The sequence below is a fragment of the Limulus polyphemus genome, unplaced genomic scaffold, assembly GCF_000517525.1.
Source record: "Limulus polyphemus unplaced genomic scaffold, Limulus_polyphemus-2.1.2 Scaffold1088, whole genome shotgun sequence".
Lineage (NCBI taxonomy): Eukaryota > Metazoa > Arthropoda > Merostomata > Xiphosura > Limulidae > Limulus > Limulus polyphemus.
The window spans coordinates 159,229-184,631 of NW_013666698.1; the positions used below are offsets into that span (position 1 = coordinate 159,229).

The following is a 25,403-nucleotide window of genomic DNA, read 5'->3' on the forward strand; positions in this document are numbered from 1 at the left end:
TGAACTTAATGATTTGGTGAGAGATTTGGGCCTTCCAAAGGATTTTCAGAGATTTTAGGTTCCAGACTTTGGGCTGAGAACTTACTTTTTCCAGGAACATCATTTACTGCTATAGAAATCGTGAGAAAGAGTTTATACCATATTTTTTGCAAGAAGGTTTACTGGTTTATTGCAACAATATTGTTGAATTAACACCAATGCTAGGAGCTGCTGTCAATGAACTAAGTGAGTGCTGATTGTTCATTGATTCCTCCAAAAGAAGTCTAAAAGATGTTCTCCTTCACAATGGTAACATATATGCATCTGTTCCTATTGCTCATTCGGATCACTTGAAGGAAATGTATGAAAATCTCGAACTTCTTCTTAATAAGGTCAAATACAAAGAACATGGTTGGCTACATTGTGGAGTCTTAAGTGTTTTGTATGCTGTTGGGTCAACAACCCAATTCTACAAATTTTCCACTTTTTTTGTGTAAATGGGACAGCAGAGCACGAAATCAGCATTGGATAAAGAAGCAATGGCCATGCACAGTCAGCCTGACACCAGGATTGAAAAACATTGAATGTGAAAGTTTGGTTGACACAAAGAAAGTCCTATTACCACCACTTCACATAAAACTGGGTTTGAAGAAGCAGTTTGTAAAGGCCTTAGAGAAAGATGGAAACTGTTTCAAGTATCTATGTGGGCAATTCCCAGCTCTTTCAGAAGCAAAACTTAAAGAAGGGTTTTTGTTGAGCCTCAGATTAGGAAATTGACTTTGGAAGAACAGTTCAAAAGGACAATGAGGAAAGCTGAAAAAGAAACATGGATTGTCTTTAAAGATTTCATTAACAAATTTTTAGGAAACAACAAGGACCCAAATTATGAAAAAATTGTCAATATCATGTTTGATAAATTCAAAGAGTTAGGTTGTAATATGAGCTTAAAAGTTCATTTCTTACACTCGCATATTGACTATTTCCCTGAATATCTCAGTGCTGTCAGCGAAAAACAAAGGGAAAGGTTTTGTCAAGATATTAGGGAAATGGAGAGGAGTATCAGAGAAGGTGGAACATCAGCATGATGGCTCATTACTGCTGGTCATTGAAACAAGATGCTCCAAATGCAATACATAAAAGAAAGACCACAGCACATATTTTTGAGACTAAAAGATATATATTTAAAAAAAAAAGAGGATGAATCACGATGCATATTCGTTTAACATCAATGTTCTTCTCTTTTCTTCAGTTTGTTTGTATTTTTGTTAACAAACTTGATAATAATAAATGTTCTAAGTAAGAATTTTTTTCTTCCTGATTTGTAAAAAATCCTTACCCAATAGAAAAAAATTAATATTATTTTCAATATCTGCATAGCTGAATTATGGAAAAAATCGACATTTAAAACACGTTTTTATGAAGTTTAAACTCATACTTTTGTGTAATTAGGGGTCTGTGTATAAAAACAAATAATTGGGGACATGGTAAGATGTATGTAAAGGAGTTCACAGAATGGGTAAAGGAGATCACCATTTTAATTCAACTCCTTTTATATGTGTTTTCACTTCTTAGTATAATGCCACATTATAATAAAAGCTTACGTTTATGATTTGTGAAAGTAGTCTAATACAAAATAACTATTCTTATTAGCCTGCTGTAGCTAGATTTACTGTAGAAATGTAAAGGAGATCACATTAATTTCCACACCTGTCTTTGCTAATAAACAGAGGTGCATTTTGGTGAGGGGTTTTATATTTGTAGTTTTAGAATGAATGGTAAGCAAAGTCGGCAGTTTAAATATTATCACAGAAAAAAAGGCAGCAGAAGGAAAACCCTCTTACAATTCTTTTGCTTTTTGCCTTTTTATTCTAGGTATAATATAATCTGGTAAAATAGAACATATGTGAAAAACAGTAGTCATCTTCATCAAGGTGGAATAATAAGACAGAATGTAGCCCAAGTGCTAGATTTTTGGTACAAGGTTTTTCAATAGTTATATTTTCAAGAACTGTATAGATCATACTTAAAGGAGAAATTTTTTTTTCAACATTTCCCAGTTACAAAATGGACACTTAAGAAAGCCTGGCTTATAAGTTTAATACTAATATGTTGATTATATAAGTAGTTCTGAAATTCATATTCAGATATATTTAAAACAACAACAAGGGTTTCATCAATGTTTCTTTAATATAATGGCTTAAGCTGTTCAGGATGCATCTTTTCTCATAGAAACTTAAAAATAGCTAAACATGGTGCAATTCTTGATCCCATAGAAACTACATCAATTTGTTCATCATGACAAGGTTTTAATCTGTCAAATGATGTATTATATTGTGTTGTTTTCTGTACAGAGAATTGTCAACTTTGCTTTCAGTTGAAGCTTTATTCCCATTGGAAACCATCGACGAGCTTAGATGAAATTTTAACAGCTCTTGTCACTTAGTTAGAAAGCCACAAATATGGTGATAGTTATGGGATGTTGTCTGCTTTTTACTTGTTATTATTCTGTGTTCTTTGGTATACATTATTTAATTAAGTAAAAAATTATTTAGTGCAGTAGTACCGTTAGTATAAAAAAGTATGGTTAAGTGTCATCAACAGTTGACAGCAAAAAAAAAAAAGATCCACATAAGTGCTGTATTTCGCATTTTTCATGTGTGTTCTTATTTTTTATTTGTTATTATAAAAGTAACTAAAATGTAAAAATTAGAAACTTTTTAGGCTAGATTAGGTAAAATATAGAATTATGTCAATAATAATTAAAATATTTTATGAGGTATGCTTGCAAGTAGCCTGTGTGTTATGTAATTCTATAGGGTAACGTGAGCTGCATGTTTGCCAAGTGATTTGAATTACGACTTTTGCGGCAGGAGTATTAGTTTGACATGGTTCAAAGAGCAATAAAGCAATAAAACTGAAGTATAAATATATGTGTACTATTATGAGTTTAATGCTATTTAAGATAAACAAGTGTAGTTTCATTTTACAATTTAACATCATTCTAGAAAGAAAAAAATGATAACTTAAATTTAATTCAAATTTCTTTTTTGGTAAAAGAACCTTGTATAGAGTTAAGGTAGAAATAATAACATAAAATATAAAGTTTTACTGAAAAAAACATTTGAAGTTTATTTATGAGGTATTAGAGTTTAAATAAATGAAATTTGAGATTTTTGAGATGAAGATAAGTATTTTTAATCTTAACATGCAAATCACTTTGCACTTGGACTAGTAAAAAAAGACAATATATTCACAGAAAAATCTTTAGTAAAAATACTTATTAAAAGACATGATTTTTTGTGTACAAAAGACTTGTAATGTTTACTGAAAGTCTGCCAAATTTTGTGAAGATACATGTACTGTATTAAAAGTTATAGTGTGAAAACTATAACAAGTACAAAATGGTTACAAAGTTGGTAAGTTCATATCATTGATATAAATTATATAGAGAAGAGGACTTATGACAGAGTCCTGAGGCAATCTGGCAGATAAACAGAAATATTTGACTGTGTTACTTCTTCTTATTCATTTATTTAAGATGTATGAAATATATATATATATTGTTGGAATTATGAATTTTGCCACTATGTAGCTGATCCCATCATGCAAGACCAAGTCAAGGGCTTTTTGAACATTAAGGAAGACAGCTGCAGTGCAACAGTTTATATTTATGTTCTTCACTATTATTTCTGTGAGTCTGCTTAGGTGATGGTTTGTTTTTCTGAATTGTTTAGTATTTCTGATAGTAACTGATTGTTTTCAGTGGAGTTTAGTAGTCTTTTGATTATGATTTTTCCAAGGTGTTTCCCTGTTGGTAAAGTATATTGGCCTATACTTTTCTGGGTATTGTGGTGATTCATGGAATTTCCGTGTCATAACCACTAAAGTTATCTTCCGTTTTGGTGGTGTGTGTATATACAGATTGTATGATAATGCTGGATAATGTTCTAAGCACCACCTTTAAGTACTTAAACAATAAATGCCAAAAATCTGATGCAGGATTATGCATTCTGGAAGAAAGTAAGGGTTCCATTTTATACATTTGTCAACAGAAGTGCATCCAACTCCAACTGGTTTGGTCTTTGGTTGAAGGAAGGAGGGGGAAATATCAGTAGATTAAGAGTAAAGACCCAGTAAGTTCAAAAAATAATTGAAGAATTTGAAGTTATGAGATTCACAGGAGTTGGAGAAATGAGCTTATGTGCTTCTGTTCTGGTGATGTTGCGTACAGTTCTATTACATTTGAATTTTTTAACTTCAGGTAATTTAGGGCATTGTATAAATTCAGCACAGTGTGAGCTTCTGCTATAGGCATTTTGAAGATAATTGGCCAAACATTCAGTGCAAGAGTGTGGGCCACCACAAATGAGTATATACAACTATCTATGCAATTGGAGGCAATGTGACCATATCTTTGCCAGCGGAAGCACTAAGTAAGGTTGGCTATGAATTATCAAATGGAGAACTTCTCAAAACTAATTACCACAAAAGGGAAAGGGTCACTATTGAATTTTAGTATTTTTGACACTGTTTTGATGTTCCTAACTTTATCAGTAACTCCTACACTTACCAACTTCCTAACCTGAACTGTATCTTTGATATGTATATCAAAGTTGCAAGGCTTTAGCCACTTTTAATTTGTTACACTTGTCAAATCAAATGTTTTCTTAAGTGAAAAGTTCATTATGTTGATATTTGGCAGTAAAATCAGATTGAGGAGTTTCATCAGTTTACAGAAGGTCAGAGGAGAAAGGGAAGATTAAAAAAAATTACATTTCTGTTGTCAGCATAATCTTATAAATGTTCTGGATGTAAAGAGTTAATGCCTAAAATTCCCACTCTAGAAAGCAAAATTTGACAACCAATATCCAGAAAAAAAGTATTTAACCCTTTTTGTGCTTATTTGGAAATGGCTACAAACTAATGTAATTGACTTTCTTGCCAATCAAAACTGTCTTCAACTGATTAGTTTTCCCTTTAAGGACAGTGTTGCCATATGTTTACACTTTAGCACAGTGAAGAACAGATGGTGCTGACCTCTGTTATATCTATCCTATAATCCAAGATGTCAGCCTCCATGAAAGGTGCATGCTGATCTTGGTTTGATATATTTGAAATTACTGAAACAATTCAGGCTTGAAGTTAGCTCCAGCCTTCTCCTTGATAAAATAAAGTGACCCTTGCGAGGCATCCACAAGATGATATTTTGCTATGATGGTTTGGCACATTGGCCCAATGCACAATGACAAAGGCAGATGCAGAAACTGCTACAGTGGTTGGTCACGTATGGAGTGCAGCAAATGTGACGTGCTGTTATGCTGGACAAATGAGAGAAATTGTTTCTTTGATTTTCACACCCATGTTGACCAACTCATAACCAAAGAGGTGAACAAAATAGATTGACTTCTGCTAGGCTAAAGTTTACCATATATTGTGTTGCATATGCACTCTATGGGTACAATCAAACTTTTATAAACAACAGATATTCAGTGTATAAATTGAAAGAGGGTGAAACGTGTGGAAGTATTTTCACCAACATTTGATTATTTTCAGGGCAATGTTGCCATATAGCTACAATCTATATTTTGTAAACAAAGCAGGCCAAACTTGAAAAAAAGCCCAAAACTGTGTTTACTAGACCTAATGAAGTTGGAATTTTGCATAGAAAAAACTTTCTATATTTCATCTAGGTTTGGCACAAAAAAGGTTAATAATACATGTCTAAAGAACTCACTGTCACTTAACTTGATGCTGGCATGTTCCATACAACTCAAAGTACTAGAGTTTATGTAACTGAATAGTTTGAAAACAAGTTATAACATTTGCAAATATATAACATAGTGTAGCAAACTGTTTTGTTTTTTGGGATATTAAAGATCTTGCTTTTATCCTTGAAAAATACTCAAATCTCCGTATGTACCACACACACACGCACGTACATACATACATACATACATACATACATACATACATACACACACACATATATAAAATTCACTAGAGAATTTAAACTCAATCTTATCTTAACAGTCCTACAATTAATTACCATTAAAAGTTGTATGTATTATAACTTCAAACTTTAATAACATGCATATATAACTGTAACACTGAAACAACTAGAACAATAGATGGATGTTTTGTTATGTCTTATAGGCTTACTGATATATTTTTGTTTCTCTCGTAGTACTTGTGTGTTGACACATGTTTCACATCTAGGCTGGTTGGAATGTAATGTCAGTGAATACAAAGTAAAATGTTTTGATTTAATGTATATTGCTTATGTAAGTGAAAAAAAAATTACTAGTTTCAAAATCCATTTAATTCTGTAGTCTTGAATGTAAAAATGAAGGTATTAGTAAGATGAATGTGACATGCACAATTGATGTTTTGTTCTTACTGTAGTATGTAACCTTACTAGGCATTTTCTATCTCAGTTATTTAGTTAAAGGAACACCTAAAATTTACCTAAAACTTTTCAGACTTTTTGTTCATACATATGTATTTAGGTTTAACAGTAGAATGTTGGTCAAGGAATATGGCTCCTGTAAATTCCTTTTGCTTGAGCTGTTCATCGTTTTGGGTTATTTCCCTATTTGTTGTCATATATTTTCTCATTGGAAAGATGGCAGAAGAGTAAGCTGTTGTAAAGATAGTAAATGAACCATTTGGCAGGCAATTCACGTGATGCCTCATTTTTTTATTTAAATGACCAAGATTGATGTGAGTAGCACATGCATAATGTGAATGATTGTATTATAGCATTGTAATATTCTGCTGTGTTATTTTGGGACACATTTTCACAGGTATAGATCTTCAGACAGCTTTTCAACAGTCTTCAGCTGAAATTTAATGAAGTATTTTTTTTAATTGTTTTGTGAGAGAAATAAAGATTGCTTTCACTGTGTTCTTAACAGTCTCTCATCTTTTTCTTTTACCATATCTTAGTCAAAACCAGGACAAAACAAATTTGCTTCACATAATTTCCTGTTGAAACCTCTTGTTATTAAGGAAAACAGTTTATTTAAAAGTATCACATTAGTGATAAGTAATCTCAATTGTGGGTAGAGAAACTGGATTTGAGATGTAAATAATGAGGGAGATTAAGCTCAATCACATGTAAATACATCTTGGAATTTAACTGGGTGTATTAGGACAATATATAATTGAAAGTTGCATGTTTTAAGTTCAAGCTTCAGTAATATGTGTATAGTAACATCTGTGGTATAAATTAACCAAAAAAAGTGGGTGTACCTTTTGTTAGGTGTAGTATACTCATTGAATTACATATTTTTGTCAGGTGTGACATCTACATATGTTGCTCATAAGTCCATTTAATGCAAACAAGAAAAGAGATTGGCCTATTTTTATAAGTCTAATCTATATCAGTATGACTATTTAATATAAGATTCATAAAAGTAGAATTGTATATGAATTGCCTGTTTATTAGGGAAGAACTGACTTGTAAGTATCAAATATAGTCTGGTCAACTGTAGGTGGAAAGATTTGGCAAGTTTTTGTAGTCTGTTAGATGACTAAAATTAATTGAATGATTATGGCTATGATTAGTGTCACGGGTAACTCTTAAGTAAATAAAAATTCTTTAGGTCATTGGTTCTCATATTTTTTCTCCCAATAAGTCATTTCATGACTATGATTAGTGTCATAGGCAGCTTTTAAATAAATAAAAATTCCTTAGATCATTGGTTTTCATACTTTTTCTCTTAATAAATACTTTCATGACTATGATTAATGTTATAGGCAGCTCTTAAATATATAAAAATTTGTTAGATCATTGGTTCTCATACTTTTTCTCCTAATCGATCCTTTCATGAACAGTGATAACCTTGTGAACCTCCATTCTCTGATAAGTCATATGTGCAAAATCTGATCTTACAGTTTTTAAAAGGAACACTTACGTAAATATGTAAGTTAATTTTTAATATTGTGTCAATATTGTGTAAGGTATAAGAATGTTGTTTGTGAGTCACTGGCATCTGCTCCAAGTTACTTGTGAGTCATTGATATATGCTCTAAGCTGCTAAAATGCCTTTGTAGTTCACTGTGACTTGTCATTTGTGTGTCACTAATATGTACTAATAGTCCATTATGTGTGACCAAGTACTGTTTATGCTCACTAATGCTAGTTGTTTAAAATTGATATGTATCTTATACATTGCAAAGCACTTTAATTATGCCAATTGTAGAATTTGTACAAAATACTTTACAACATAAAGCTTTAATTGTGCAAGACAGGAAATGTTTTGCATAAAATTTACAGTTAGGAAAATAAAACATCAATTAAGGATGATAGTCAAAATCAAAGTAATTCTAATAGAAGGATATCTTTGCTCAGAATGAGGCTTATAATGAAAGCAGCTTTAAAAATGAAGATACTGCTGAAGAAGAATATGTGCTGTTAGTAGATTTAAAGAAAAAGGTAGCTCCAGTGAAGATGTTGGCTCTGAGAATTAAACAGTGGTAGTGTAGAACAAAAGTTCATAAAGATAAATACTCTCTTGTTGAATTAATTTACTGTTAACATTTATTTGAAGATTATAAATAAAAAATTATATATATATATATATATATATATATATATATGAGAAAGGTATTGTGACAAATAAGAAAGAATTAATGAATATGGATGAATGATATCTAATCAAAGTACCTCTGCTTGTGAACTGACATGATCAGTAACCATACCAAAGAATTATGCTTTGACATGATCTAAAAGTATACTAAAGTCAGTTGGCAGTTTTTAAAAGATCTTTTTATACAACCACTGGAAGGTATCATTTTGAGACCAACTAGATGGGATGTTGATTTATACAATCATGTCCAAATGTGTTTGACCACTGGAGGGTGCCTTCTTGTGGTCAACCAGGTGGGATATCATCATGTCAGTTGGATGTTGCACCACTTGATAAATATGACATTACATTGATTAAGGTTGGGTAACCAACTGGTCTGTTCTTTAGATTTTGGTATTCATTCTTTGTAATTATTTAATTCTACCTCATAATTGAAATGTTATTGCTTATTAGCAACCAGGTTATGAAAAGAGTTCAGAAATCATTTGATCTTATTTGCATTGAGATGTATGTATAAGTAAGACTAGGTATTTGTTATTCAAACATACAGGTGACAGAAGTGTTTTCGAACTGTCATCTTGGGCAATTTAAAATAGTAATTGAAAGCATCTCCTCCACTTGTATCTGTTTGAGTGTTTATGAAACACTCACCTTTATTAATGTATAACAATAGCTAGATCCAACTAACTTGTATCAAACCAAAAAACTTTTGCTCTGTTATTTCGAGTAAATTAAGTAAATTAAAAGGATAACTAGATATGTGCTGTACTCAACCACACTATTAGGTATGTAAAGGCTTTATTCATTTTGCTAATCTGTCTCTTAACTCTGTTCCTGTATTTTTTCATACAACTGCACTTTTAACACTGAAAGTATTGCTTAGGTGCATAGCTTATTGGTATCAGTATTTTTTTTTATTTTATTTTAGAATAATATTTTCAAATGTTCCACACCAACTATTCATGTAAATGAAAGGAAAAAAATACTACTTTGGTATTGAAATGTGTAGTAATGTAAGCTGACAGTTTAGCCTTGATTTAATGTTGATATGATAAGATTTTGCTTTTTTACTTTAATTCAGGTAGACTTTTATCTATTGGTACTGTTAAACAAAGAAAAATAACAGTATTCTGACAAACACAAAATTATTTGTTTAACTATGGTTAGGTGTAATATTTACAAACGTAAATGATTAAAAATGATCTTGAGCAATTTGAATGATTGAAGTTGAAAACCAACCACTTTCCTAGAGTTTGCAGTAATGGTCAGCATTTAGCACATTACCAGTCAAACCTAGAAAATATGTATGAAATAATAATTCCAAAACATGCTTACCCTCCACTGCCACTTTAGCTATTCCTTGACGTTGGCTTAGCCTAAACTCGAATTAGAATGTAGCAATAGCGTCATAGCACACTATTTAGATCTAGACATTAATTTGTCAGAAATTAAAGTGCAGTTGGACATATTTGATAAAAGAAGATAATTTAAATTTTCTATCCTAGGATTGCCTTCCCCAAATAGTGTGGTACTATATACAATCTTAAAAGGTATAATTATTTCTCAAATTAAAAGATACGTAACAGTCTGCAATAAAAAACACTTTTTTTGTATAAAATGTAGAATTGTTGAAAGATAAATTTCTATCAAATGGTTATAATAATTATGAAATTAGTAAAGTCTTTAAATTATTTTATAATAAATTTCATACATTATTAGAAAGTAAATCATTTACAGACAACTTAAGTACAATTATTTCTAACTTGCAATATTAAATTAATAAGAGGTTGCCAGCATATAAAATTTTATTATAAAGACTAGCGTTAACTTTATAATACTTTCAGTATTTCTGGGTTGGAAAGGCCAACTTTTGGCAACTGGGCCTGGCTCAGTTTACTCAGTTATACTTGAAAGTCATATCTCTAGAAAGGGAGGAGGAAGGTGTACCAGAATGATATAGGTGGGTTTATAGTTAGTAGCATCATTAACTGAAATATGATTTGAAGTGGTACTGTTTTAATAGTTTTGGGGATGAGGTGTGCATCTTCAAGGTCAGGAATTCCAGGGTATATGAATGGATGACAAATTTTCCTTCTGCATCAGTCATTTAGAACTTCTTGCCCTCCAACAGGCAATAGTGCAAGGTCTAGATCTTTTGCAGGGGAATATCCTCATAAGACGTTTCATCAATTTCAGTGGTCTCTTAAATTTCGTACTTTCTCTGGGGTATATTCCTGTCATAATACCAGCCTCTTGGCTTGCCATTTTTCTGGGGTGATTGATTTCGTAGCAGATTGTCAGTTTCAGTCCTCACTTTCTCCTGACCAAATGGACTATCCATTTGAGGTTTTCTGATAGATTTGTTCTCAGTTTGGGCCTCTGATGATAGCTTTTGCTACCTATTGATACCCAACTACATGCTTTGGTGTCTCCACTACCTCATCTTCAGGCTTGGGTGGTAGATATATTTAGTTCTACTTGGATGGGATTGCACATATGACTTTCCCTCATTTTATCTGTTACTCAGAGTACTCGCTATATTTCTATCCTCTACTTTCGAGATGATGCTAGCTTAGATTGGCTGGCCTAACCATGATTTCCTCTTCTACAGTTTCTTCATGTGAGTCCACTTCTGAATCTTCCTCTTTGGTTACCTTTATAAACTCTCTCAACAAGAGCTCAGTGAATTTGACCTCTTTGCACTCATTTAGTCTTTATAGATTTAATACTTCTAACTTTAAGTTTAGTAGGTAAATCTTCACAAAATGTGGCATTCTTTCAGTTAATATTACAAGTCTTTCACGTACAAAAAATCGTATTTTTTAGTGAGGTATGTTTAATAAAATAAAATAAAGATTTGTCCATGAATATATCGAATATTTGTTTTGAATAGTCTATGTGCAAAATAATTTTTATGTTTAAACTTAAAATATTTTTCCTCATCTCAAAAATCTCAAATTTCCTTTGTGTTATTCCTAAAACCTCCTAGAGGCATTTCAAACTTTTTTTTTCAGTAAAACTTTACAGTTTATCTGTTATCTTCTCTACTCTATCTCAAAACGAGATCGGTCAAATCGATTGACCGTGTAACCACCATAAAAAATTGAAATAAACCTAAATTGCCCTTTTTTTTCCCTAGAATGACTTCAGATTGTAACATGAAACTACATTCGTTTATCCTAAGTAGCTCTAAGTTTGTAACAATATACATCTATTTATAATTAAATGTTATTGTTTTATTGCCCTTTGAACTGTGTCTAACTACTATCTGTGCCATTATAAGTTTTAAATCACTCGGGGGGAACATGTAGCTCACGTCATGCTAATGAATTACATTACCCATGAGCTACTATGAACTACTTGCATGTGTGCCTCATGAAACATTTTTATTATAATATTATTATTATTTATTTTACCTAATCTAATCTTAACTAACCTTAAAGGATCCCTATTTTTACATTTTAGTTACTTTTATAATTATACATAAAGAATAATCATGAAAAACAAGAAATAAAATACTTAACCAATCTTTTTTCTTGTTGTTGATTGTCAAAGAGAGTTAACCCTAATTGTTTTATACTAATCATAGTAATGCTCTTAATAATGCACAAAAGAATATAGATTAATAACATGCAAAAAGTAGACAAATTCAAATACCTCTCAAAATTTTTCTGGCTTTCTAACTATGCGACAAGAGTCGTTAACTTTCTCATGGGAATGATGTTGGTACTCTGAGTGAAATTGACATTTAGCTGTTCAGAACATAACGTTATACAATATGTCTGGATTATTAGATGAAAATTTAGACTTTCTATTGGTTATAGGTAATATATAATTAAATGTAAGGGAGAACTATCAAGCAATTGTGAAAGAGAGGATGTGACAGGTGGGTGTGGCAGAAGGGGTCTGATTTTCTATTTGATAGCTCTGTAACAAAAAAATTGAGACTACAAAAATTGTGGTTTGTCTGAGCAGTAAAAATTTCATAGAGAGTAATTTACATTTAATTTCTTACATTTTTGAGGGGTGATGGATAAAATAGGAATGATGACATACTAAGAAAAAAGTGTCACATGGTACACACTAGGGGAAATACAGGATTTTTTTAATATTGCCTTGTAGAATTAAGAACTTGTATCCTATTAAAATATGGATTATTAGCTAAGATTTTATGCTATTCTAATTGGTATAACATATACAAAAAGTAGTTTAATAAAATTTTGAATGTAAGACACTAAAACCATGTGTCATGGGCAGTAAAGGATACCTGAGGTGATAGAGTTAAAGATTTGATCATAAATCTTTTCTTTCAGAATGTTGACTATCCAACGTACAAAGTAATTTGATTTTAAGATTAAAAATGCTTTTCTTCATCTGAAATTTGTGAAGTTTAATTTGCGTGATCACTATATCCTTCTAGATAATCATCAAATGTTTTTTAAATAAAACCTTATATTTAATCTGTTATTTTATGAATATTAACTCTATATCGTGTTGATTGATTTGGCTGACCTCGTAACCATCATAAAAAATTAGGAAATAAATCTGAATTACTTTTTTTTGTTCTAGAATAACTGCAAATTCTAATAGAAACCACAAATGTTTATTCTGAATGGCTTAAATTTCTTAACAGTATACATCTATTTATATTTATTCATTTTTGTTTTATTGATCTTTGAACCATGTCTGACTAAAAATACCCCAACATAAGTTGAAAATTACATAGTGCAAGTGCATCGACGTGACCCTATCGAACAGGGTAATGATTCTGGTGCATATACCCATGAAGGTTTTTATTATTTTTCTTTCATTATTTGACCTAACAACTTTTTATTTTTATGATTTTTGTTACTTCATAATAATACAGTTTAAAGAAATTAAAAGTAAAAAAAACCTTGTAATTAAATATCAAACATTTTTATTTTCAGTAAAGCTTTATATTTTATTTGTTATTTTTTGTACTGTAACATTATACTTATTTCTCCTGGTTGTAGGTAAGTAATCGAAGTATAACGAAAATAAAGGTTGCAAAATAAAATGTATAGTATTGTTAGTTGTGATTACAAAATTTCAAAGTACTTGTGGTCAGAGTTTACACTCTCACCTTTTCACACTTATTTTCTGTAGTTATTTTATTGCCAGTAGATGAGTTAGAAATTAGAAGAAACAAAATGAATAGTACTCTGTTCTTTTCAGTACAGACAGTAAATCTCCTGAGAGTTTCTTCTAATCTTTGTACATCCATTTTCTATTGTTATTCTACTGTTAGCGGCTGAAGTTGAAACCTGGCGAATATAAAGCAAGAAATCACTGTTCCTGTTTAGGTGTGTCCGTACTTTGAGTACTTTGACACCATCAATATCAAATAAGTTTATGAGGCACAATTCCTAGAATTTTCCCCGTTTTGAAAACACAGCAGGATAGAATATATCATCTTGTTGGCAGTATAATGGTTACAACAACAATTGTCTAAAGTATTATAAAATGTTTATGACTTTGTAGAAAGTCTGGACCAATCCAATAAGTCAAAAAGCAGAAGTATCCTACAGAAACTATCGAGATTGCTGCTCTGAGAACACACTGGGATAGAATTTGCTGGCTTCTTTACAATACAGTGGTTACAACAAGAATTGTCTAAAGTACTTTATGAAAGTGAGAGAAAATATTTATGATATGGCTCTGTACAAAGCATGAAGTTGTATCCTATCCAATAAACTTGCTAGTCATCGTACTTGGTGGTTGGGATTTAATATTGGTATAGGTGTAAATGCTTACGGACATACCGTTTCCTATATTACCATGCTTACACAGTAACCAATAAGTGTGAAATTTCCAATAATATAAAAACAGCTCGTTTTTGTTGGGCTAGTATTCTTGTCTTAGCTTTCTTGATTGTAACTTGAGAAACAATTATTCACCAGCAAACTGCAAACTCAACTGGATATTTATATAAATATATTTATTTTCATGTGGGAAGATCAGTTGATGAAAGATAAAATTAATTCTTAGACTTTCACAAATTACATAAATAAACTATTTCCAAATTGCGAAGTCTTTAATTTTATATAATTTGTTTTTATTCCACCTCAACGTAAACAAGTAGAAAAATAACAAGTTCTTACTTAGTAAAATACAGTAACATATTGGCTACAATACATTACACATGTATATATAACTAATGTTTTGAAATTAATACTTAAATGTCAGTTATTTTTCTTCGAACGTAAAACAGTAAATAAAAAATATTTGGAAAAACTATGATCTTTACTACTTATGATGCAACAAAGTCCTTGTTTGGACTTGTGAGCCATACTTACAAAGCCTCGTCCAAATTCATATGTGGAGATGGAAAAATAATAATTTTTGTAGACTTTATATAAGCATTTTGGAATACAAAAAAAATTATAAATTATTATACTAATACCACAAAAATCCACTATAATTTTTCAGGCTTCCTAACTAAATTTGGGTCTAAAAAAGTATAATTTATATTCACTAAATAGCCTTGATAGCAATACTTGAAACTTTCCAATGATATAAGAGCATTTCTCTCGTAAATAACTTAGGACGAGTGACAGAATTATGTAGAATAAATATATAGCTTTTGATTGATTATAAAGTTATTGGTATATGAAAGTAGGCATAGATAAATAAGTCTTCTCAAATGATGACGTGGTGGGCAGAGCTAATATGGTGGGCTTGCTAAATATCATATTTCAGCAGCTAAAAAAAGTAGGAGGTTCTTATTCTATGTTCTAGCTTGACAATATCGAACATTTGAGTTTCTAATTGGTACGAAAGTATAGAGGTTGTATTGTGGGTGTCATAAAATGTAATCTGATGAAACCCAGAAGGCCATGTACCATGTGACACCCTAAACTTCTGAAATGTTTAAAGTGCCAAGTAAGTTGTTAAAGCATTGAAATAGTTCAATTTGGCCTCAGCATTTGAAGTTTACATGGTTTTTAATTGTAGGAAATGGATGACTTCACTGCATCATTGTGTTTCTGGATTTATTAGTATACTTTGATGAATGTCACGAAATTGGCAGAGAAAAATACCAGTATACTTAGCAATGAACATATTGTGGTAGAAACATCACATTATTTATTAATTTCTTGTTTTTTTGACTGATATTTGATTGAAGTTGATAAGTGTGGTATAATTTACTTTCATTACTATACAAGTGCTCATATTTTGAATTATTGATTGTATTTTTTCATTTTTGTAAATGACCATTTTTTAGTAGTAAACAAACAGGTAAACTTAGCTGCTGCTTGCATTAAGAAATGAATTGGTTAAAGTACTTCTTTTTAATTTGTAAAATTTTGTGTGTGTGCCAAAACCATGAAATATAAAAGTGGTTGTTCTCAGTAATATATTTTACATATCTTTCATGAAGTTATATTTGCATTTTATACTAATTTATAGGTAGGGGCAATCATCATTTCACCAACGCGAGAATTAGCCTTGCAAACTGATGAAGTGCTTGCACAGCTTCTTATCAAGTTACCTCAGTTTACCCATCAACTTGTAACAGGTGGTTACAATCCAATGTTTGATATTGAACACTTTAAAGAAACTGGGTGAGTTTAATGTACACTTCATGTGTTATCTTCACATTTTTCATAAAAATATGTAATCAAATGTATGAACCAGAATAATTAAGTGATTTTCACCTTAGATTTTATTCTGGAAACAATAGTTGAGTTTTTGAATAGTTTTTAACTCGCCATATAGTAATGTTAATTTATTTTAGATGTATGAATAATATCATGGCATTGCACTGAATTTATTTATTATTCAACATTATACAACAGATCAACTATTTAATGATTATATTAGATTTCTTTTTACCAAAGATAAAATTTAATACTCTGTAGTCTAGAGGTTTAATGCATTATTTGATTTACTGCTCCTTCTGCTCTGAACTGCAGGTTTGTTGAAGGCTCATTAGTGCAGCATGGGCAGGCAAACCAAAAAAATACAGTTAGGCCTCTTGTAATGGTGATGTATAAATAAAAATTTTACTTACCATTTAATAACCTAAATTAATGTATGTGTGTCAATAATATTATGGTATTGTGCCCAGTTTATTATTTACACATTACTGTTATAAGAGGCCAAACTGTATTTCTTTGGGTTGCTTTTCCAAGCTGTAATGACAAGCCTTAAATAGTCAAAATTGCAGTCCACAGCAGAGGGAGTGGCAAATCAAAGAATGCATTAGGTCTCTATGTTACAAATTCTATTTTCAATTTTACTTTTGGTGAAAAAAAAATCGAATATATTCTGGAAACAGTTCAGAGGATTGTATGTAGAGCTTTTAAGCAAATTTTTCTTTTACATTTTAAGACACTACCATGTATTTACAAAGCATCTGTTAAATGTTTTAGTGGTTTATGATTATGTTATTGTTCAACCTTTTTTTTGTTGTTATTCTGTTATTAACAATTAAACTTTTATATCAGTTTTCTCTTTGAGGCTGGAATATCAGCAATTTAAAAAATAGTAGAAATTACAAACTTTGTAAAAAAAGTTATTCAAATCTTATTATGCTGGTTGTTTAAAAAGACTGTAAAGTAGTAAGATTTACCCTTTGTGTATTTTTTTCTAGTTACTAATCCTGGTTTTTAAAAAATAAGATTAATTACATAAGTTACTTTTAATGTAACATACACCTAGGTGATTGTTTAGGTTACTAACCATGGTAATGACTGATATTTGCCATGACCCTACTGTAAGTACTTGATCCACTGTACTTCTGAAATATCTAAGGAATTTAAATAAGTTAACTATAAGTTAGCTTAGCCAAAATAGATATCATCACACTTCCTCTGTAAATGAAAGCTGTGCTTTTTTACCCCGATGATCACAGGTTACTAACTTTCTGAGTAGCCAATGCAAGTCTTGCTATATTTCATTCCAACAATAAAACTAGTGGATGAAACTGTTTGAAACTTCATAAATGCATGTAGTTTAAGAAACATAAAGCCTGTTACTTTTGATAAATTTACTTATTTTGCATTATGATCTTTAATATCTTGGAAAATTACATTAGGAAATGGTATTTATAAGAAATGATTACGATATTTATATTTGTTCCAGATTTGAACTTGTTACTTTTTATATTTTAGTACATTATTCTGAAATCCCCAAAATATTATATCGTCCATAAAATGCAAATTTTATCTATTTTTAATTTTTTTAATAATCATGTACTCTCCTTATGGTTTCAAGTAATATACAAGACCCGAAAATAATATTTGTAAATAAACCTAAACAATAAATGAGTATTTTTATTTTTAACTAGGATTTCATGTTTATATATGTACATAAAAAAACATTTTAATTTTGTTTCATAAATGTATATTTATTTCAAGTTTATGTTTATGTTTCGTGAAAGCCATACTTTTGTTTACTGTGCCGAATAAATCTTGAGGTTAGCAGCATGAACTTTTGTATGTTTGCCATAAACTATCATGCCTGTTGGTGGTCACTCTCATTCAGTCCAGCACAGGCGCATTTCAACATTACTGTAGATATGATAGTAAGAAAGCTTTTTGGTACTTTAATATCATTTCTTTGAACTTTCAAACAAGTTTATTTCAACATATGTCCATGTATGTTGTTTCACTATAAAGACAAAACTAATTACCACTACTAGCGAATGTATGTAAAAGTTTACAGTACAGTTGGTTTGAATAACACTGCCTGACCCTATTTACTTGATATATCCTGTTAGAAGAGATTACCAAACGATACAGACACCATAAATTACAAAGAAAATTACTTTACAGCACTTAAAAGATAAGTACTGGTCACATTCCTCTCAGTATATGCAAAATTTATGTTGGAATTCGAAACTTAAGCTCTTCAGTTTATTGAGACCCCAACTGTGAGAATGTCATAGCATCCCTGTATTATTGAGACGAATGTATTTAGCCTGTTTCACAACCAACATATGGGTTTTATTGCTCTCACTTGTACACTGAGTTTTAAACCATTTGCAAAATATCAGAATAAACTTTATATACGTCAGTTAGACTGTTTTAATTCTAAAGCAATAACAACAGAAGAGTGGGTCTTACTACAAAGTAAAGATTGTAAGAAGGTAAAATAAAAAATTCTTATGTGGTACTGGTACTAGTAGTATTACGTACAAATCACACAAGTTTATCATTCTAAATACTATTATATTTATAAAATTACGCTAAATTATTGAACTTAAAACTACAAATTTAAATGCAAAAGAATATAAAAAATCACAAACTCTTCCACTTCAAAGTGCTAAGCCTAATTCATGTAAAGACATTGCACTCATCACTCGATAGCTCTTAACACTAACAATCGTGGATCAACTTCTAACCTAAAAAATATATCAATTATGGGTTAATTTTTCAATATAATGATTAATATAAATAGATATATAGTGCAGCATGACTTAAGCTACTATATAAAAATAATAAAAGTCACGTACATCCCATGCAGTTTTTTCCAGAAGCAAGTTTTCTAATGCTTATAGAAAAGCACTATTGGCCAATACTAAATATAACCTCTGCATAAAATGGCAGTTACTATAATAAACACCACCCACATTCATATTGTAAAATCCAGAGAACAACGTTTCATCACGTGCTTTCCTTATCATCCTATGATTTGTCAATTTAATAAATGTTTTGTTTTGATACACAAGTTGTTTGAGTTTTTCATCTAAAAAAGTGTCATTAATTTCTTGACGACGTAATATTTTGTCATTAGCATAAAAAAAACAAAAAAAAAACAATGAGCATAAAATTCAGTGATGAAAGTATATCTGAGGTACCTAATGTAGCAATTAAATTATGTGCCAAAACCTAAAAAAAAGAGAATGTCCAAGGTGTCATCAGTGCTCACGTGAGCACAAGGAACCACAAGACTTGAGGGATCCAAGCTGTTGGGACCTAATTTTCCCAGCTACATTCCTTCCATAGACATGTGGTGCATTATTGGCATTAAAAACATTTTATTAGTTTTGGAGGAAGTCTCTTTAGGTACAGTTTATGACATTCAAGTTTCATGTTGCTTAGCCATTTTCAATAACCTGATAATTACAGCACATTCATGTATAAGCACAAATAATCCATAGCCATAGTAGGGTTGGAATACTGTTTTTAAAAATAGAAACATCCCTTATTTTGAAAAAACAAACAAAAAAATTTGAAGATGACTGTTGGAATTAGGATAGGATGATTTGATAATTTTTGTAGTTGTTTTTTTTTCTCCAAAATTTAATCTTTGTTTATTGAGAAAATGAATAGTTAAAACAATAGGATATTTTGTATTGTTAAGACAGCTGTAAATGTTTTTAAATAAATTGTTAAGAAAAGTTTTTTAGTAGTTAGAGCAGATTTTGTTGACTTCTCAACAGAGGTTAAAATATATTTATAGCTAAATGAGTGAACAAACCAATGATAGTCTTCTTACAGCAGAAAGTTTTAACATTAAATTTGATAAAAATGTCTAAAAATGGCAAATGTGGTGTATTTCAAGTTCACAGGTGAAATTACTCATGGAATTGGGGTAGTCAAGAATAAGAATAAAGTGGTCTTTTGAACAGAAGAAACATAATTGTCATCTGTTTAAAACAGAAAGATTTGAGCTTGATGAGGCACTTGACAAAAAGAAGTATAACACAAGTCTTTCTGTTTGAACATGTTTTCTCTGATTAAAAAAAATGTTAGAACTGGGTGATTAACATGATTAGTCAATATAATAAATTATTTTTAAGCATCAGTTGCCTCGAATAGTGTCCTTTAAAATAAATGATTAATTGAAATTATGAGTAAAGCAATTAATCAGCTAGTGTTCCAGGTTATTGCTGTTTTAGATTATCCCAACTGTAATCAAAATTAGGATTAAATCAGTTAATGTCATGAAAATAATCAACTGTTCAGAATTAGTGTTTCTGATTATTACTGTTTTCAATAATTCTAACTGTCCAGTAATTGAAATCTTTCCATTATAATTTTTTTTATTAATTGAGGCATGTTCAGCTTATTCATTTAATGTCACAACTCATTAGAATAATCAACTAATCAAATTGAGTGTTTCCAATTATTATTGTTTTTGATTATTCCAACTATCCAGTAATCAAAATATTACCATTAGACACAAAGCTACACTATTGGCTGTCTGTGCTCTTCTCACTCCTTTTAGCATTAGAGGTTTTTTTTTTGTTTTATTCCATTAACTATCTCCTGTGTGAATAATTGATTAGTTGAATTTAATGGATTAATGAGCTTAACTATTAATTGATTAATAAATTCTACTAATCATTCAACTTTAGTGTTTATAACAGTGTAGAAGTGTAATGACGAACTATCAGTAAAAAGATTGAAAATCTTCACTAGTTTTATAAACTGTAATATTAGTAAGAAAAACAAAAGTAATATCAAACCTGGAAAGGTAAATAATTAATTTCTCAATAAAAGTGAATAATAGTCATGTGTATATCTATTTATTCACTCAGTATTTGAAAATAATACCCTCTTTATGTCTTAAGTTATTTGCTTTTACATACTTTACTTAGATATCCAGAATTTGTTTCAATCGACATGGAGAATGTAGTGTAGTATAGAAAGTATATACAAGACAGATTATTGATTAGTTAAATAAAAATATAGTTAAGTGAAAAGAGCTTGTGGTATTTAACTTAAGGAAGTTTTCTTAATAATAAGTAGTGTTATTTTGATCCAATATATTGTGTTGAATGGCGAGTGATCAGAATTATTTTCATAAGTTAGATAGTTGATTCTCACAGTGTAAAGAGGTATTGTGCAGATGACTTTAAAACATTTTATTAGTTTGAAGGAAATCCTCTTTGGTACAGAGTTTATGACATTTAAGTTGTATGTTGCTTTGTTATTATAAGTAACCTCGTAGCTGTAGCACATTCATGATGTCAGGAAAACAAGTTAAAAAATCAATTCAACACAAAAATATGATACTATATAATCTGAGCTTATTTGAAAAATGGACGTTTTTCTCTTCAGAGGCAAACTAGAAATAGTAGGGTTGGAATGCTGTTTTTTAGAAACAGAAAATCCCTTATTTGCATACTTAAAATGAGAACTTTAAAGTGATTCTTTTGGAGTTAAGGTAAAATGATTTGACAAGTCTTGGTTATTGTTTTTCATAAATTTAATCATTGTTTACGAAGAAAATGGAGTTAAGGTAAAATGATTTGACAAGTCTTGGTTATTGTTTTTCATAAATTTAATCATTGTTTACGAAGAAAATGGAATAGTTAGAATAACAGGATATTTTTGAGTGTTAAAACAGTTGAGGATGTTTGTAGTGATTAACCCTGTGCACACTGGTGGGTCAAAGATTTACATTCAAAACTTAAATAATTTTATTATCAATATATGTCGATAAACTTGACATCAAAACTTAGCTTATTTCAAATTTCTATATTATCTAAGTTTTGATTTCAAATTGAAATGATTAAATTAATTTCTCAATCTTCACTACTTTGTGTCCCATGATGCATCTGGCACTCTGATACCTCCTTTCTCTGTATTTTTTCATTCTTGCTATGCCATTCTTGTTATTGTCCAACCAATTAGAAACAAAAACTGTAGACATTGGCAGACCCAAAAATAAGAATCTCGTATTTTCTCAATTTGCTGAAATATAAATAAAGTTGTTGAACTAACAAACCTGGCTTCTCCAATTTTTTGTAGTTTTATTGTGATTTCTGACTCATGTTGTACATATTAAATATACATATTTATAACCAATAGAAAGAGTAAAATTCAATGTACTACCTTTTTACATTCCATAATTTATTTTTTGTAGTGAAGGTCTATTAGTTTGCAAGAAAATGTTGACATATTCAGAGTAAACATGATGCTCTGAGCAGTAATGGAATTTATTACACTTGTTTAAAGCTGAGTTCGAAATCCATAGTAGGTTTAGGACATTCTATTCTAGTGCTGAATATAATTTTTATGTTCTAAAATGCACACTTGAAACCTACATAAATTATTTTATGGACAGCCAACATGGTGTGTAGTAAATAATTTTATTGGAGTGCAATCCAGAGTATAAATAGGCTAAGTTAAGACTAATTTTGTCTTTTTTGATGTATATTTATTTTACAACCATTTTGGGTTACCTGAGAAAACCTAAATGACAAAAAATGTTAAAACGTTTCTTCTGATAATTTATTTGACTGCAGTCATTCTTAAAATATTATGGTATTTTTGATTCTGTTTTTTTATTTTTCAGCTTTTAATTTCATTGTGCATTGAGGATTTCACTATAGTTATTGTTAAGGTGGATAAAATTTAAATTTTACTGGAAAAACACATTTAATATCCATTTAGGAGATTCAATATGGAAACTGTAAGAAGAAAAGAACTTTTTTATTCTGAGTATGAAAAATCACCTTTTACTTGGACTGAATCAGTAAAACTTCATAAATTCACAGACAAATCTTTAGTAAAAATGCCTTATTTAAAAATCTGATTTTTGTGTGAAACAGTCTTATAATGTTTATTACAAACTTGCCAAACTTGTGAAGATATACTTGGTACATTCAGTTTTATTATATATATCATATATATATATATATAGTTTAATTGTTATATGGTGGCTATAATTTCAGTCATATTGATCAACCCTTATGCATAGGGTTCAGAAATCAATATTTTCACAAGATGTTTTGCATAAAGTTAGTTTCATGATGCGTTAATAAATAGTTAGAACACTGTTATAGAAGAAAGATTTGAGTTCAGTGGGGAATTTGTTCAGCCTAGCTTATATAAAGTGACAATGGTGTTTGACTGAGTGATAACACCACAGGAATAACAATTTAACTATTTAAACAAGTTTTCATTGAAAATAGATTGTGCTTTTGTAACAGTGAGCTTAACATATAACATTAAAGGACAACATTTTGGATGTCCTGTTCACTAAGTTAAACTAAACCAGAAAAACAAAACCTACCTACATGCTTGCCCTTTCAGCCATGGGGGTATTATAATGTGACAGTCAGTCCCACTATTTGTTGGTAAAAGAGTAGCCCAAGAGTTGGCGGTGGGTGGTGATGACTAGCTGCCTTCCCTCTAGTCTTACACTGCTAAATTAGGGACGGTTAGCGCAGATAGCCCTCGTGTACCTGGCCTGTGAATTTGAGGATTCTTGGTTTGTGTCACAAAAACGTGCTCCGTACTCCAGGGCTGTGAGTGCGCTATAAGACTGACTATCAAATCCCACTATTCGGTAAGACAAGTTAGCCCGAATGCTGGCGGTGAGTGTTATTATAGTGTATTAGTTTTTAAAATTAGAAACAGTTATGCACGGATAGGTCTTTATGTAACGTTGCGCTAAAATATCAAAACAAACCAACTTTTTAGAAATTACGGCATCGATCTTTCTCGTATGGTAGGTAATCTTAATATTTTTTCATCAATTTGTGTATAAAAATCCATGTTAAAGTAATACTTTGTTGACAACAAATAAATACATAAAACTTTTAGCTATAACCATTATAGCTGTAAAAATAAACACCTGTCTATGAAATGTTAACACGTACATAATATTATGAAACATGACAGACACATTAAAACTGTAACACATAAATGGTATAATGTAAATAAGATAGAAAAAGAAAGTTAACATATACATGATATCGTGAAACACGACAAACAAAATAACATATTCTTCTGATCGGAAGTTAACATTAATATTAACATTATACTGTAAAAACAGACAATAAAATGTTAACACACATATAATAATTAACGTCAAACATGCCAGGCACAATAAATTAAAGCGAGCAAGAAAAATAACTCAGGCTTTTAGAAATTAACGTTTCTATGAAAAAAACAAGGTTTTTATGAGTAATTATGATAACATTTTTTCATCTTTAAATAACGGTAATTATCGTCACCAAATTACTCTAAATTGCCTTAAGTGAAGCACACAAAGACACTGTTGAAAAATAAAACAGACCTTTCTGCATTAAATTCTTTTTAAACTGCCAAAATTCCACGAGTTTTAAAAGACTAAATGATTACTAACCCTGAAAGTATTACAACGGTGGAAACGAATCTATTGATTAGACCAGAGAGAAAAAAACTCATTATTTTATCTCAAACGAGAAACGTAATTAAACCCACATTTCAGACGTTTGATGGTAGTGACTCTTGCGATTCTTTTTAAACTATACGGCTGTGATAAGGACTAAGGTTATATATTTCTTTATATCCTTAACCTTCGCACAATGTTACCTTAACAATTAGGAAGTTTTAAATGAGACTTCATCATAGGAAGTGATTTAGCTCTACGTTAATAATCAATAAAATCGTTAGAGTTTAGAGAAGTCATAATTCCATATTTTTATTTATAACGCTGAAACCTTTTGATAACTGCGATGGGCAGAACACATGCAGTCTATTGTGTAGTTTTGTACTTAACAATAAACAAACCATTGTTTATTTTAAAAGTATACTTAAGCTACTAAACTACTGTACTATAGAGAATATAGGGACTTGAAATCGTATCATGAACCATGTTAGTGGTTCATAATAGGGATCGCGAGGTATTGCACAAAATCCTAATAGAACGTTCGGCCAAAAAGCACCTTAAACAGTAAAGATTCGGTTCAAACAATACCTTAAAAGCTTTACTATTGACTGCTAAGGCTGTACACATCAAAAAAATGCACAAAAAACCACACATGCTAGACGTACAAGGAAAAGAAAATACACTCAAAATGGCCAGTTTGTAATTCTTCTTCTTATTCTCTTGCTATCTACAGCAAAAACGGCTTGATATATTGCA

General features: G+C 30.4%; 1 protein-coding gene across 6 annotated transcripts in view; it reads left to right on the forward strand.

The window, feature by feature from the left end:
• Positions 1-25,403, forward strand: part of LOC106462072 (ATP-dependent RNA helicase DDX55-like) — a 162,304-nt gene that overhangs the window by 35,415 nt on the left and 101,486 nt on the right. For all 6 annotated transcript variants that reach the window (XM_013921956.2, XM_022389208.1, XM_013921957.2 and 3 more), the window contains one exon: positions 16,002-16,156. In XM_013921956.2, the coding sequence (XP_013777410.1) occupies positions 16,002-16,156 (155 nt within the window). The remainder of the gene's footprint in view (positions 1-16,001; positions 16,157-25,403) is intronic.